Source organism: Chlamydotis macqueenii, chromosome 26 (genome assembly GCF_036417535.1).
Source record: "Chlamydotis macqueenii isolate bChlMac1 chromosome 26, bChlMac1.mat, whole genome shotgun sequence".
In the NCBI taxonomy this organism is placed as follows: domain Eukaryota; kingdom Metazoa; phylum Chordata; class Aves; order Otidiformes; family Otididae; genus Chlamydotis; species Chlamydotis macqueenii.
This window is the reverse complement of record NC_141581.1, coordinates 665,346-678,308: the sequence shown is the minus strand read 5'-3', so window position 1 is coordinate 678,308 and position 12,963 is coordinate 665,346. Positions and strand designations below refer to the sequence as shown.

At 44.5% G+C, this 12,963-nt stretch overlaps 1 protein-coding gene across 1 annotated transcript in view; it reads right to left on the bottom strand.

Moving 5' to 3' along the window:
• Positions 1-12,963, bottom strand: part of ELAVL1 (ELAV like RNA binding protein 1) — a 37,756-nt gene that overhangs the window by 9,072 nt on the left and 15,721 nt on the right. Inside the window, exons 3-5 of the mRNA XM_086767110.1 lie at positions 9,205-9,308; positions 8,425-8,578; positions 4,836-5,061 (exon numbers count right to left, since the gene is read on the bottom strand). Coding sequence (XP_086623236.1) covers positions 4,836-5,061; positions 8,425-8,578; positions 9,205-9,308 — 484 coding nt within the window. The remainder of the gene's footprint in view (positions 1-4,835; positions 5,062-8,424; positions 8,579-9,204; positions 9,309-12,963) is intronic.

Below are 12,963 nucleotides of genomic sequence, written 5' to 3'. Positions count from 1 at the left end.
CGACATGCAAACCAGCTAAAAGCGGTACACGTGCTGCTCTCTGCCAAGGACATGGTGCTGGCAGCTCCTGGTTCTCTGCTGCCCTGGAGAATGGGGAACACGTCTGGGCAGTGAAGGCTGCATTAAGTGCCAAACGCTTCCACACAGACTTTTTCCTGCCCTGCAGAAACACAGGAGCTGTCTTTACCCAGCAGCGAGGGCTCAAGGCAACGCGTACCAGGAGGAAGGGGCGCAGAGCTCAGCAGCGCACACGTACGTGCAGGGAAGTCGGCCCAGCCTCAGTGCGGCACTTGGGTGTGCACTCATGCACGAGAACCACTCGGTCCCCATCTCCCCCACCCCAGGCTCCCCGGGGCTCAGAGCTCACCTCCCTGGACACCTGAGCTGCAAGACCCCTCCTGCTCCCAGCGCAGGGCGAGTCTTGGTGGTACAGGCCCCGGCCCCTCCATCACCCCCTGGCTGCTGCTGCCTGCCCGGAGCCAGCCGGAGCTGCCGTGGCCCAGCCAGGCCGCGGCCCAGCTGGCTCCCTGCCGCTGGTGTTGCTGGGGCGCAGTGCGGACACACCTGAGCTTACGCCGCACGTACTCCCTGCCGCTGCCACTGCTGGCCAGCCGCAAGCAAATCCAAGTTTGGGAATCCTTGTACTACAGTAAAACTGAAAAAGCAGTTAAGAGTATCAGAATGTGAAGGAGACACACTGATCTGTGTGATTTGATGATTATGTGACAGATCTGTTATTTATTTTGCTTTTATATAAAAATGTTCCTGTGTTTGTGTGCTTTATACACTTACTTTTTCTGACAGACACCTTCAGCTCTATAGCTTCTTTCCATGCAGAAATGATCTAGTAGGATGTATTATCTTAGTAATAGAAAGTTTTCATCTCAACAGATCACCAGTCTTGGACTCCTGCTCACGAGTACGGGGAGCAGAAAACCACAAGGCTCAGGATTGCATGACGTTGGTTCCAGCAGTCAGTGTGGCTCTGAACCTGCCTGCTATAGACCCCAGACCAACAGGCCCTCAAAGACTGGGAAAACCTGCAGAAGAGCAGCTGGAGGTTGAACACAGGCACACAACAGCTCTAAGTGCACAGTACAGGCAAAATAATTTAAAACAGCAAGTACCTTTGTTCTTTGGATACACTAGTTTTCAAACAGATTCTCCTCTCTTCCTGCTTCGACTCACAAAAATATTACAGGTTTGGTTGGTTTTTTTAAAAAAAACAACAACCACAACCCACAGCAGGGTAAAAACACCCCTAAAAGTCTTGGAAAGTAATTTCAAAAAAGCAACCATAGGAAATATCCCCTCACACATATCACGCTTACCCAGATCTAACACGACTCTAAACTGATACTTTTTTAGTTCACCTGAAAAAGAAACCTTTCACAAAAGTTTCTGGCTGGTTAAAAAGCAACCGTGAAAAAAAGAAATCTGCAAAAGCAACAGGTGGCAGGGGATCAGAGCTACGCTAAATTTATGTTCAAGATTTGCATCCACCTGGAGGCACCACACGGGCCACCTGGCACCAGAGAGGGCACTGGCACGAGGAGGAGAGCGGGCTGGCTCTGCAGCTCAGCTGGCCCCATCACTCTCTGCACTCACGCTGGACCCAAGGCTGCCCATGGACACACGATCTCCTGTTAGCCTGGGACAGCAGCTGCACATGGCCAGGCACAGCGCTGCTGTCCTGCAGGAATTTTTCTGGCCACTTACATTTAAGATGATTGTTAGGCAGTTATATTTACTAAGGGTGTTTAAAAGACTGTCTCATTTGGGCAAACAATACTGAATCCCACAGAGATCCAAGATGCTTTAAAGAAAATTGTTCAAATGACAATAATGCTGAAATTTTAAAAAATCTCAATCTCATCGTACTTCCTCCCCAAGCACTGGCAGATGATGCTTTCTGCAGCTGGTTCTTTTAAGTCATGCTAACCTCAAAACTCCAACAACTTCTGACATTAAGTATCAAGAGAGGTTACGTATTTTTTTAATTGTAATCTTTTTCACTCTATAACCTTCTCATGTATAGGAATGACCTTTTGCTCTATTGTTACAAGACAGACTGCTTCATTTAACCCATTCTGGGATTATTTTAACGCACTAGAGGACAGTCTCAGAAGTGACACTCCTAAACGAAAACAATTTATTTTTAGTTCCATGAAAGTCCTGTAAATTCTTTTCGCAGAATGATTTTCACTGCAATTTGAGAACAGCTGTGTACAGCATCGCAGGTGGAGCAACCCCACAGCTTGCATCGCACCAACAAGCAGTATCATTAGTTTCAATATCAGCCTGTGCTGCCCTTGCACAGGAGCGTGGCATCTTTTTACATTCTGCGAGTCCAGAGGAGGCCACGCAGATGATGAGAGGGCTGGAGCAGCTCTGCTGTGAGGCCAGGCTGGGAGAGCTGGGGCTGTTCAGCCTGGGGAAGAGGAGGCTCCGGGGAGACCTGAGAGCAGCTTCCAGTGCCTAAAGGGGGCCTAGAAGAAAACCAGGGAGGGACTTTTGACAAGGAGTAATGGCTTTACACTGAAAGAAGGTAGATTTGGGCTAGATATGAGAAAGAAGTTCTTCCCTGTGAGGGTGGTGAGGCCCTGAAACAGGTTGCCCAGAGAAGCTGTGGATGCCTCATCCCTGGCAGTGCTCAAGACCAGGTCAGAGGGGGCTTTGAGCAACCTGATCCAGTGGAAAGCGTCCCTGCCCAGGGTAGGGGGATGATCGTTAAGGTCCCTTCTAATCCAAACCATTCTATGATTCTAGGGACTTTGGCCAGCCTTCTCAAGCTTTAGGAGCTGAATTCCTTAATTTCATCAGAGTTCAACACCTAGCGATCTGGTATTCTGTCTAAGTAAACAAATGTTGCACTCGGAAGAAACCCCTGCCCTAGATGTTCTACATATCCTACAAACACAATCCCATGCTGCAGTGTCATTCCTTCTGGATCAAAACGGAGCAGGCCTTGGACCACGTCGCAGAATTAGCAGGCCTGTCCCAGTTGGGACAAGGCATTAGGACCAGTTCCTGATGTGAGCCACAAACACCACAGGAACTACAAAGGATTAACAGACCGTTAAACAAAGGGTCTGAGAGATGTAGGTAGGAAATTAATAATTACAAATTAGAGATACTAAGGACTTAATCCTGGATTTACAGGGATATGATGGAATGAGATGGCGTGTAATCAAAATGTCAGTTTAAGTATTCAACCTCCACACAGCAGAGATCACAACTGTAATTTATACAGACTGGGAGCTCTTCGGAAGCAGCTTATCCTTTCATCATGTTTTGTTCACTGCACAAAACCAACAAGACTTGGTCTGAGCTAAGGTTCCTAAACTTTTCCACAGTATAAATAATTACAACTCATTAAGTCTGGCATCCTTTAAGGAAGACTTACTAGAAAAACCTGCAGACAACACCAAAGGTGGGAAGAAAAATAAGAAGGGCTGTGGGATTTTAAGGGGAAGAACAATGATGAAAATGCCCAATTACATTAAGAATGAAAATGAGACATAAGCCTCAAGATTTTACTAGGATCAAGACACACTGAAGTTTATTAATAGCCCACCTCACTATCAACCACAGAGAATTTTACTCCCTGGTGTGACTTAGCAGGTTTGGGTGCAGAGGTCTGGATGAGCGCTTCAGGGAAATGAAATCTTGTTTGAGGAGTTGCCTGGATCAAACTCGCCTGGGCTACAGCTGAAGAGAATCAGAGGATGCCCGAGGCTGGTAAGGACCTCTGCAAATCCTCCAGCAAAGCAGGGGGCACCTACAGCAGGTTGCTCAGGCCCATTCCAGCCAGGGTTTGAGCATCTCCAAGGATGAACGCTCCACAGTCTCTTTGGGCAACCCGTTCCATCACCCTCAGCGCAGAACAGATGACTATAAAGCACTGATTCTCACTGGAGACACATTACACTTAGCTGATCTTAAACGCTGAACCAAAACATTATGAAAAGGTCACAGCAATACTGGAGCAGTAGCACTGCAAAAAGCTGTTGGCTTTTTTAGTCCAATTTTGATGTGCTAATTGGCTATCTTGGAGAAGAAAAAGAAAAAAAATTCTCAGCAGGGAAACACTACTCTCAAACTCTCACAACTGTATCACATAACAAAGGCAATCACTTATCTGCCAGACAGGGGAAACAACACATCTTCCAGAGCACAGTCCAACCACCAACCTTAAGCACCTAAGGCAATTTGATCCAAGCAATTCGTACCCAAAGCAACTAAGGCAATTCTCAATAAAACCTCAAAACACAGATTATCTCCCGCAGCTCTGGGAGCAGGCAGTAGGCTGCGACTCCTCCGGAATCTCACTGACCTGCCTCCAGCAAAGGCAGAAGGCTGCACAGCCCAGGATGCAGGAAGAAATCCCACAGAGTCTTAAACAGAAACCAGGGTTCCCTACGTTACTACACCTCCCTGCTGGAACCAATTCAGAGCTTTAATTAAGAGGACAAATTATATCTGCATTCAGAGATACGGACGGCAGAATGGGGATCTGTTGAGACAGGCATCTACCAACACCCAGCTGGCATCTGCTCTTTCTGTCACCTCGCTATAGGCTCAGCTGCATGAGTCATCGTCATGTACATACCTTCACATAATTGACTTCAGTATACATTTTACAAGTAAGATTTCACTTTAATCATCTTTTAATTCAACAATTTATTTACATAACACTGCAGGACACAGAGTGCACTATGTATTCATCCACACATGCTGCAATGAAGAAGTTTCTGCACAGCTGCCAGAGTGGTTTCCCAGACAGACAGGGGAACAGCAGTACAGCCTTAAACGCGGCGTTCCTCCTAACCTACCTGAATCTTTGCGCCTGGTGATGCACCGGCCCTCCAAACCGTCTAGCTGGTGAATGACACAGCTGCGACAACAGTGCCACATTTTTGTTCTGGTTAGGGTTGGCTGCAAACTTCACTGTAATGGGTTCGGAGGAACCTGGGGGTTTGTGACCATTGAAATTTGTAATTGCCTCTTCTGCTTCTGACCTTTTGTCAAACCGGATAAATGCGACCCCTCTGGACAAACCTTTCAACCAAACCAATAAAAAAAAAAAAAAAAATTAAAAAAAATGAACTTCAGGATAAACTCAAAATAACTTTGAAAGCAAAAAAAGAAAAGTTAAATATTTCTATGGTCACAGCTTTCAAATTCTCCACATTTACTGATGTTTCTCCAGCAGCTACAGGATAAAGTACAAAATTAAGAAACAAAAGACAAATTAACACATTCATTTCAGCTGTAACAACCACAGTGACTAAAACATGTAATTCAAAAAAATCCAATGTGGCACAATTCCATGAAATCCATCACCAACTGACATTCCTATTAACAAACAAATAAATAAATAAATAAATCTCACAACATTTTAAATTAATTCCACAAAAAAAAAAAAAGAGCATTAATTCCAATAGGTTAAAACCAAACCCAAACCCCTTAGCTTTGATTACTTGATCACTAAAAAGCATCTGCAAACCCACAATTGACACTGATTTTCTCCAGTGTTTTCAGTTTTCCACAGTGAAATCACACTGTTTGTAGGTGAGGGCATGAAGGTGTAACTCTGATAAAGCAGTTTAACCTTCCATCACGAAGGGATCACAGTGTCATCTGTACCCCGGACATCATTTCTTGCTGTCGCATACCTAATTTTTAATTCATTATAAGTGATTACGCATTACCTCTTGGTAACGGTACTGAAACAGTTACCCTGCTGTTAAACATCTGCATCTCTTTTCTCTCGTCCCACACCCCAGCCACCGGACGCCGTCACCCTTCCGACTGAGGTTAAAGTTACACTTTGAGATCTCTCCCCCTCACTTCCCATCCGTGGCTTTACAGTCTGGAAATGCTGTTGATCACAGCGAAGGTAAGAGGGTACATTTTAAATTTCGGTCCAAAGCACATATTAGGGCCAGGCTATTTCTAGGACTTCACTAGCCCTGTTTCAGAAAGGTTGTAACGTTCAACACTTTCACGATGTCTCCACTCTACACTCACATAGGGCAATGTCCAAACAGTTGTTTTAAGTTTCTCACAAATCAGAACTTTCATAACAACTGAACATTATTTCCTACATTTCACAGGAGGAAATACAACATGAGGAAACCCTGGGCATGCAGCAAGCAAGCAACAGGGAAACCAACCCCTGCAACAACCCACGGAATGGCCAGAAAGGTGGATTTTCATTTGAGGCATGGGAGAACTTCCATAGATAACATGTTGTTAGGTATGCAGAGTCGCACAGAGAAAGCCTATTCCCTAATCGCTGCGCTTTTTGAAGAAAAGAACCGCAGCACAACGGCAGGAGGTGCCTGGCACTGTGCAGCTGGGGTTTCCAGAGTGCGCTGGAAAGGAGTCAACCTGTGAAGAAGTTATTGCAATTTTTCGACTTCTTGCTGGTTACCTCCAAAACAGCTCAGCAAATCAGAGCTGATGGCACTCTAGCACCACTGAGATCAGCCGTTCCGTGCTGGGAGGAAGCGTATCCCCTGCCCTGGGAAGGCACGGAACAGCAGCACTGCCCAGAAGTCAGCAAGGGCTATCCCAGCGCCCAGCATCCTGCTGTTACTTGTTTTCCACTTCCACGCTGCTCATCCTAGCGCTCCTCACTTGATCTAACATGGTGTTCATTTAAAGACAGAAATACCGTAGAAAGCATATTTTTAAACAGATTCATTCTCAACAACCTCTGTGAGAAGGTTCGTCTAAGAGCACGTCCTAACTGGGACTAGATCAAGACATGAAACACAGGTTTTGAAGCCAGAGTGTGGTAACATTCCTGAAGGGAAAAGAAACCTAGGCTATGCATGCATTAAACTTCACAATGTAAACAGAACACATTCTCCAAACAATACATTGTGAAGGTTACTTGAAAGCAATCTGTGTACTCTGAGCTGACGCTGAATTACACAGCACCATGCCTCAGCACACTCAGTGGAAACGATCTTATTCCTGGAGAGATGTTAACTGTATGACTTCTGCCAGCTCATTTTGCAGCTCTGCCAAAGACAGATGCTAGCTATCTAGGCTTCGCTGGCAGCCAGAGAAGGATGACCACTCTGGACACTTGTATTGGTAAGCCTGCTGTGCTCTAGAAGTCTTTTTCTTGCTTCTACCCACAGCTGCCACCGAGACAACTGGCTCTAGAGACAGAGCCGTGCACGTCTCAAAGCTGGGCAAATGAACCCTTCTCTCTAGGAACGGAGGGATGGGATTCTCCTCGCTCAACACGGGAGCATCTGCAATGTACCCAGACCTCACCTAGTCACCTCAGATCTCTTTCACACACACCTGCATCTACAGCGCAGTCTGACCAAATCCAAAACTGAAAAGGAGAACGCTGCAGAAGGAGCTGGCTCTGATGGAGATACTGAGCACTGCAGACTTTGGCCTTCAGTCAGATTAACCCCACCAAAAGCTGCTCATGGCCCACTCTAAATCCCAGGAGACTCCTCAGAGCATGAACATTGCTGCTTAACCACTGTGTATAAATGTACATACTAATGTACACAAATATTAAACCTACAATTGCTAGAGTTAGATTCTCTTCTATTCTAATACAGCATGAAAAAGTGTATTTGTAGAAGTTCTCTCCAAATTCATACATGACATATGGGCTACTGGAAAAGACAGAACACCCAAGGTTACAGGATAAGCCACACTCTTCAGGTACAGTCTGAAATAATTAGGTGAGAAACCAAAACTCTGAAAACACATTGTAACAGTGAGTAAGAATTAACATTATAAAGGAAATCCTTAACTTTGGTCTCTCCTGAGCCGAGTGCTTAACTAAGCAACTTTTCCTTTCCTTTACTTTTAATAAACAAAATGCATTCAGAAAATTCAAGACTGTAGTACTCAGTGTATTAAGTTCACTGTTTTGGTCACCAGTAACCACAGAGCACTACAAGAGCTCCCATGTTTTAAAATAGGAGGAAATCGTGTGAGTGAGTTCCAAGCCGGGATAAAAGACAAAACACATTATTGTTTTGCTTTCTAATATATAACTACGGCCTGGAATTTACCTGTGAATAACAGCTGCATTTGTGTAAAGGAAAGGTGATGTTAGCACTCCAGATGACAAACACTGCGTTACAGTAACATCAAGTGTCATGGCAAGAGAGGAGGTTTGGCACTCAGCAGCTCAGCCTGATAAAACTGATCACAGCATAAAATACGATACTGTAAACTAGCAAAGGAGGCAGCATGAGTCATTCTGCGCTTTAAAAAAAATCACTGGAAAAGGATCTCACATTGAAATTATTTCAGTAGTCGACACCAGATGTCATGGTTAGTTTGGGAAAGTCTGATTGAGGAACTATTAGTCTTTGCAAAGTGTCAAACGTGCTACACAATACAGTTTTACAAAGCCAGTGTGACAGAACTCACCTGTAGTTTGATCCACAAGCACACGCGAGTTGATGATGCGTCCAAAACGTGAAAACATATCTTCTACATCTTTTTGTGTCATTGACCTTGGCAGGCCACTTATATATAAATTAGCATCCTTGATAACTTCAGAACTGGGACGAGCATAGGAAACCTTAAAAAACAAAACAAAACAAAACAAAACTATGTTCAGGGCATAAACAGGAAAGAGCAATATATTTTGTCTTGAGTCACTTTCATTTATTCCCCACTAAACAACGCAGGCATTTTTAACTGGAGTTAAAAAAAAAAAAAAAAGCCAAACAGGGAAAAGGTTGGGGAAAACTGCCAGAACAAAAAGAGAAAAATCATGTCCCTATATAACTCCATTCACCTGGGGATTACCCAACAGATGAAGAGTATAGTGGCATTGCGACAAAGAGCAGCAGACTGATACCGATGATTCCAATTTGCTATGTTCAGGAATTCCCATTTGAAGTTCTCACTCAGGTACTGAACCTGCCAGTAACCACGAATCACACCAGTGATTTGTGCTGTCAGTATACATGGCAGCAACTTGGAAGGATCCCAGCTACTGCTGTAAAAACAGCAGGAATGAAAAAAAGGAATCTTTGAATATAGAGCTGTTACAAAACCCGAGGAGCATAACGGCTCACTTTACTACCCTTCCCCCAGGTTCTACCTGTCCGGGAGCTGGAGAGCACACCAGCCTGACCGCCACAATGAAGTTTATTAGAATGTCATTTTCATAGAAGACAGAAAAAAATCTACACCTCCTACCTTGATAGTTTTTGACTGAAGTCTGAGGCCATTCAGTGTGTTTATTGCTCTTTCAGCATCTTTTGCAGTAACGTAGTTCACAAAGCCATAGCCTAAGCTGTGTCCTACATGGGAGAACATTTTTAAAATTAATCCTAACAAAAGAAAGTTATCACCATCAAAATTAAACAAAATGCAAACGAGAAAGTGAACTCAATGTAATCATTTAAATATTTGCTGTGTGGATAATAAGCCAAAGAAGTTTCTCGAGGCTGGCACACCTCATCTGAAGTAACACAAAGCTCTCAGGTGCCGCCTCAGACATCCCCCTGTCTCCAAGGACAGTGCGTATCAGACAGTCGCAGGTGATCCATCAACAGGAAGAAATGCAAGACTAAAATACCGACTCCGAACAGTCTTGTAAAATTAATGGGTGTGGAACAAAGGCAAAAATTTAACACTGTTCTTAACTACAAACTCTTGTAGATAAAGAGCACAAAGTGAGAAAATATCAAGGGATGAACTGCTGGGTAAGAAACCCTCAGGCTACTCATTTCTGTGCAGCTATTCCAGCCTTCACTCCTGGAGACAAGAGGGAAAGAGGTGTTTTCAATCCTTCATAGCTAACAAGCAGTAAGTCTCCCATCACATATGAAACTGAAGAGTGAAAAAGTCTCTTTAAAGCAGACAATTCATGTACTATTATTTTATGTAACTTTAAGAGTAAACTCTTACAAAAAGAACTTGAGAATAATACAAATCTGTAAAACATTTAAGACTAAGGATATTTATTTCCATATTTATTTGTTCTCCTATCTCCAATCTCCACAAATGCTACTATCAATTATAGCGCTACACATTAAGATCATTTTGGGCTGCAGCTTCCCAATAATTTGAGGCTCTTACCACTGTAGACCTAAAAGTAACTAAAATACTTAAAGACTGTCTCAGTGCAACAAACCAACTCCCATTCAAAGAGATACACCTTCTTCAGACAGTTCCTCCTTGTCTCAGGCAGATCTACGGGATTTTCTAAAGAAAATTGTAAGCATGAATAGGAGAACATGCTATTTTACTTTAACAATACACTATTTGTAAATTATTATTAAGCTCCATTGCTAGGCTTGAGAACAGTAGAAGACGCAGCTAATCATTACAGGAGAGGACTCCCCTCTGAAACGCAGCCATTTTCTAATCACATCCCACCGCTCCGCAATAGTCTTCGCTGGCAACAAAGTTTTCTCATGCTTTCCAAACAAATATAAACCCGAAAAAAAAAAAACCAAAAACCAAACAACCTGAAGAAAAGCGCTCACCCAGTCTGCCAAGGAGACTGCAAGCCTTTGGTGGGGGGGACACAGATGGGAGCTCCAGACTGTCCCAGTACTGTCACTAACCGCACCCACGAGAGACGGACTGCAGAACTGCACCAACACAGCGTCCATCTGCTTTGTTGTGAATCGTAGCAGAGCAGTAACTCATCGAAACCTCAATAATGTCAGGGCCTGTTTCCTAACACACTCCTTGTATAAATAGTCCCAGTTAATTTTTACTGTCTGCTGAAGCTCCTCAAGAAGCCAGCTGTCCTTCTTGTCGAACCCCCCCAGGAACAGCATCCTGCTGTCTCACAGACCCGATGTCAGAGCAGCGCCACCAGCACACATCGCATTCTCACGATGCCAGAGGCTTCTGCACAACCGCAAGGGAAAATTGCTCTTTGATAGCCAACACCAAACAGGGATTCACCTCTGCTTCCAAAACAAATACATGCAATAAAAGCAAGATCTTAGACACCAGCTTCTCACCTTTAACCTTTCAAGATCTACAGATAATGTTGGTCGGGATTTTGCAGACACATCTTACATATACCTACAGCACAAGTTTTCCCCATTTCTTTATAACATTTATTTTGTATTTTATTAGTCAGAGATGGTCAATGATTTAGATCAATCTGATTAGTCCACAATCACTCACCTACCAAGATTCTTTTCCTCTGATTAAAGAAAGCAAAGATGGGTTTAAGAGGGACGGAGTATCACACAGACAGCAGGCAACAACTGGAGGAGGCGGGAAGAGTCCGACACCCCTCACAGGTACGGCACACCAGCACTCGCCCTGAAGGCTCAGAGTACCAGCTGCTTTGCAGACACATTCAGTCTGTCCTGAACGCCACACAAACATCAATATTCCAGCAAACTACTGAATATAACCAGGTTCAAATAAAGTTTATGGAGACGGACCCTCAAAGACCAGGGAACCAGACCTCAGCAACACTAATCCCTCCGAGTCTGCGCCGCTGAGCCCTGCAGCCGGGGCCGTCGCTCCCAGGTGGATGCTGCGCTGGGGAGGGGGTGACTAGGCTCTCCTGGCAGGAGAGGATCACACACTGTATAAACTGATTACGCTGTCTCCAGCTGTCCGAGTGATGGGGACCAGGGGCTCAGCCTATGACCAGGGCAAGTGAGCATCCCTCCCCATTTTCTTGCAGAAGTTTCCAGAGAACGCAGGCAGCCATTACTCACCCAGCAGCTGTCCCGCAAAGCGTCAGCCAGGTTACGTGTTCACGCACTGTCCGAGACCAGTGACGAGGAAGATTAAGCTACTTAGTTTTGGTTTTATCTGTATGTCAGTAACAGCGCTCAGAGACAAGACCAAAAGGGACCACACGACCACAAAGAGCAAGCCGGGCAAAAACACCAGGAGGCCTGCATAGATGAGCAAGAAGCTCCTGGAGAAGCTCAAACAAAAGAAGGAAACCCAGAGAGGGTGGAAGCGAGGACAGGTAGCCTAGGAGGAGCACAGAGAGACTGTCCGAGCAGCCAGGGATGAGGTAAGGAAAGCTAAAACCCTGACGGAATTAAATCTCTCCAGGGACATCAAGGGCAGCAGGAAAAGCTCCTTTAGGTACGCTCCCCAAAGCGCACAGAAGCAGTGACCACATCCCCTTGGCCTTCTTTACTGTTCTTGTCTGAGCAAAATTCCGCACCTTCCCCACTTCCAATTCTATACAGGCTGCTCGATGACTATCACTTATCAAAGAGTGGGAAAGCCCTGGGAAAAGCCAGCAGGGATGTAGCGGGGTTGACAGAAACACGCACAGCTAACAAAGTGGCAGGATTGCAACAGTTACCAGATTTTCTCATATTTGACGCAGGCATTTGACAGTAAGTTCATACTAAAACCCAGAAATGACAGTCCTGTTAAATTTTACCTACCACTAGATAAAAATTGTCAATCACTTGTCTTTCCCTACAAAAAAAAACTAGAATAGAGATCTTCCCTCTCAAACCTACCACCTTTAAATTACACCAGTGTAACATGACTTTACAGTCCTCAAGTGCTAAAAAAAGCCAACTCAAGCAGAACTGACAACATATTAACTTCTCTTGCTTTAAATACTGAATACCAGCAGTCTCCTCTCCTGCCATTCAGTTACTAGTGTTTATCTCTAAACAGGCTCATATGTCTAACACATAACAGTCTTGTCACCGCAAGAGGCATGTCCCACTGTTCCCCGACAGATCGCTCTTCAGGAATGTTTTCTGCTTCACAATTTTACTCTGTATTCCCTCCTCCTAAACAGCACAAACCACCTTCCTCCTAGAGTATGTAAAAAAATAGATAGGGAATCGGCAGTTACACAGCACTATGATTTATGCCAAGCGTTTATCTCGGGCAAGGAGACAATCTATTTACTCTACCATGACATTAAAAGCCTGCCAGAAACCTCTCGTGCAAAAGAAGGCAGTACTGTAACAGTTTTCAAACTATTTCAGTGGA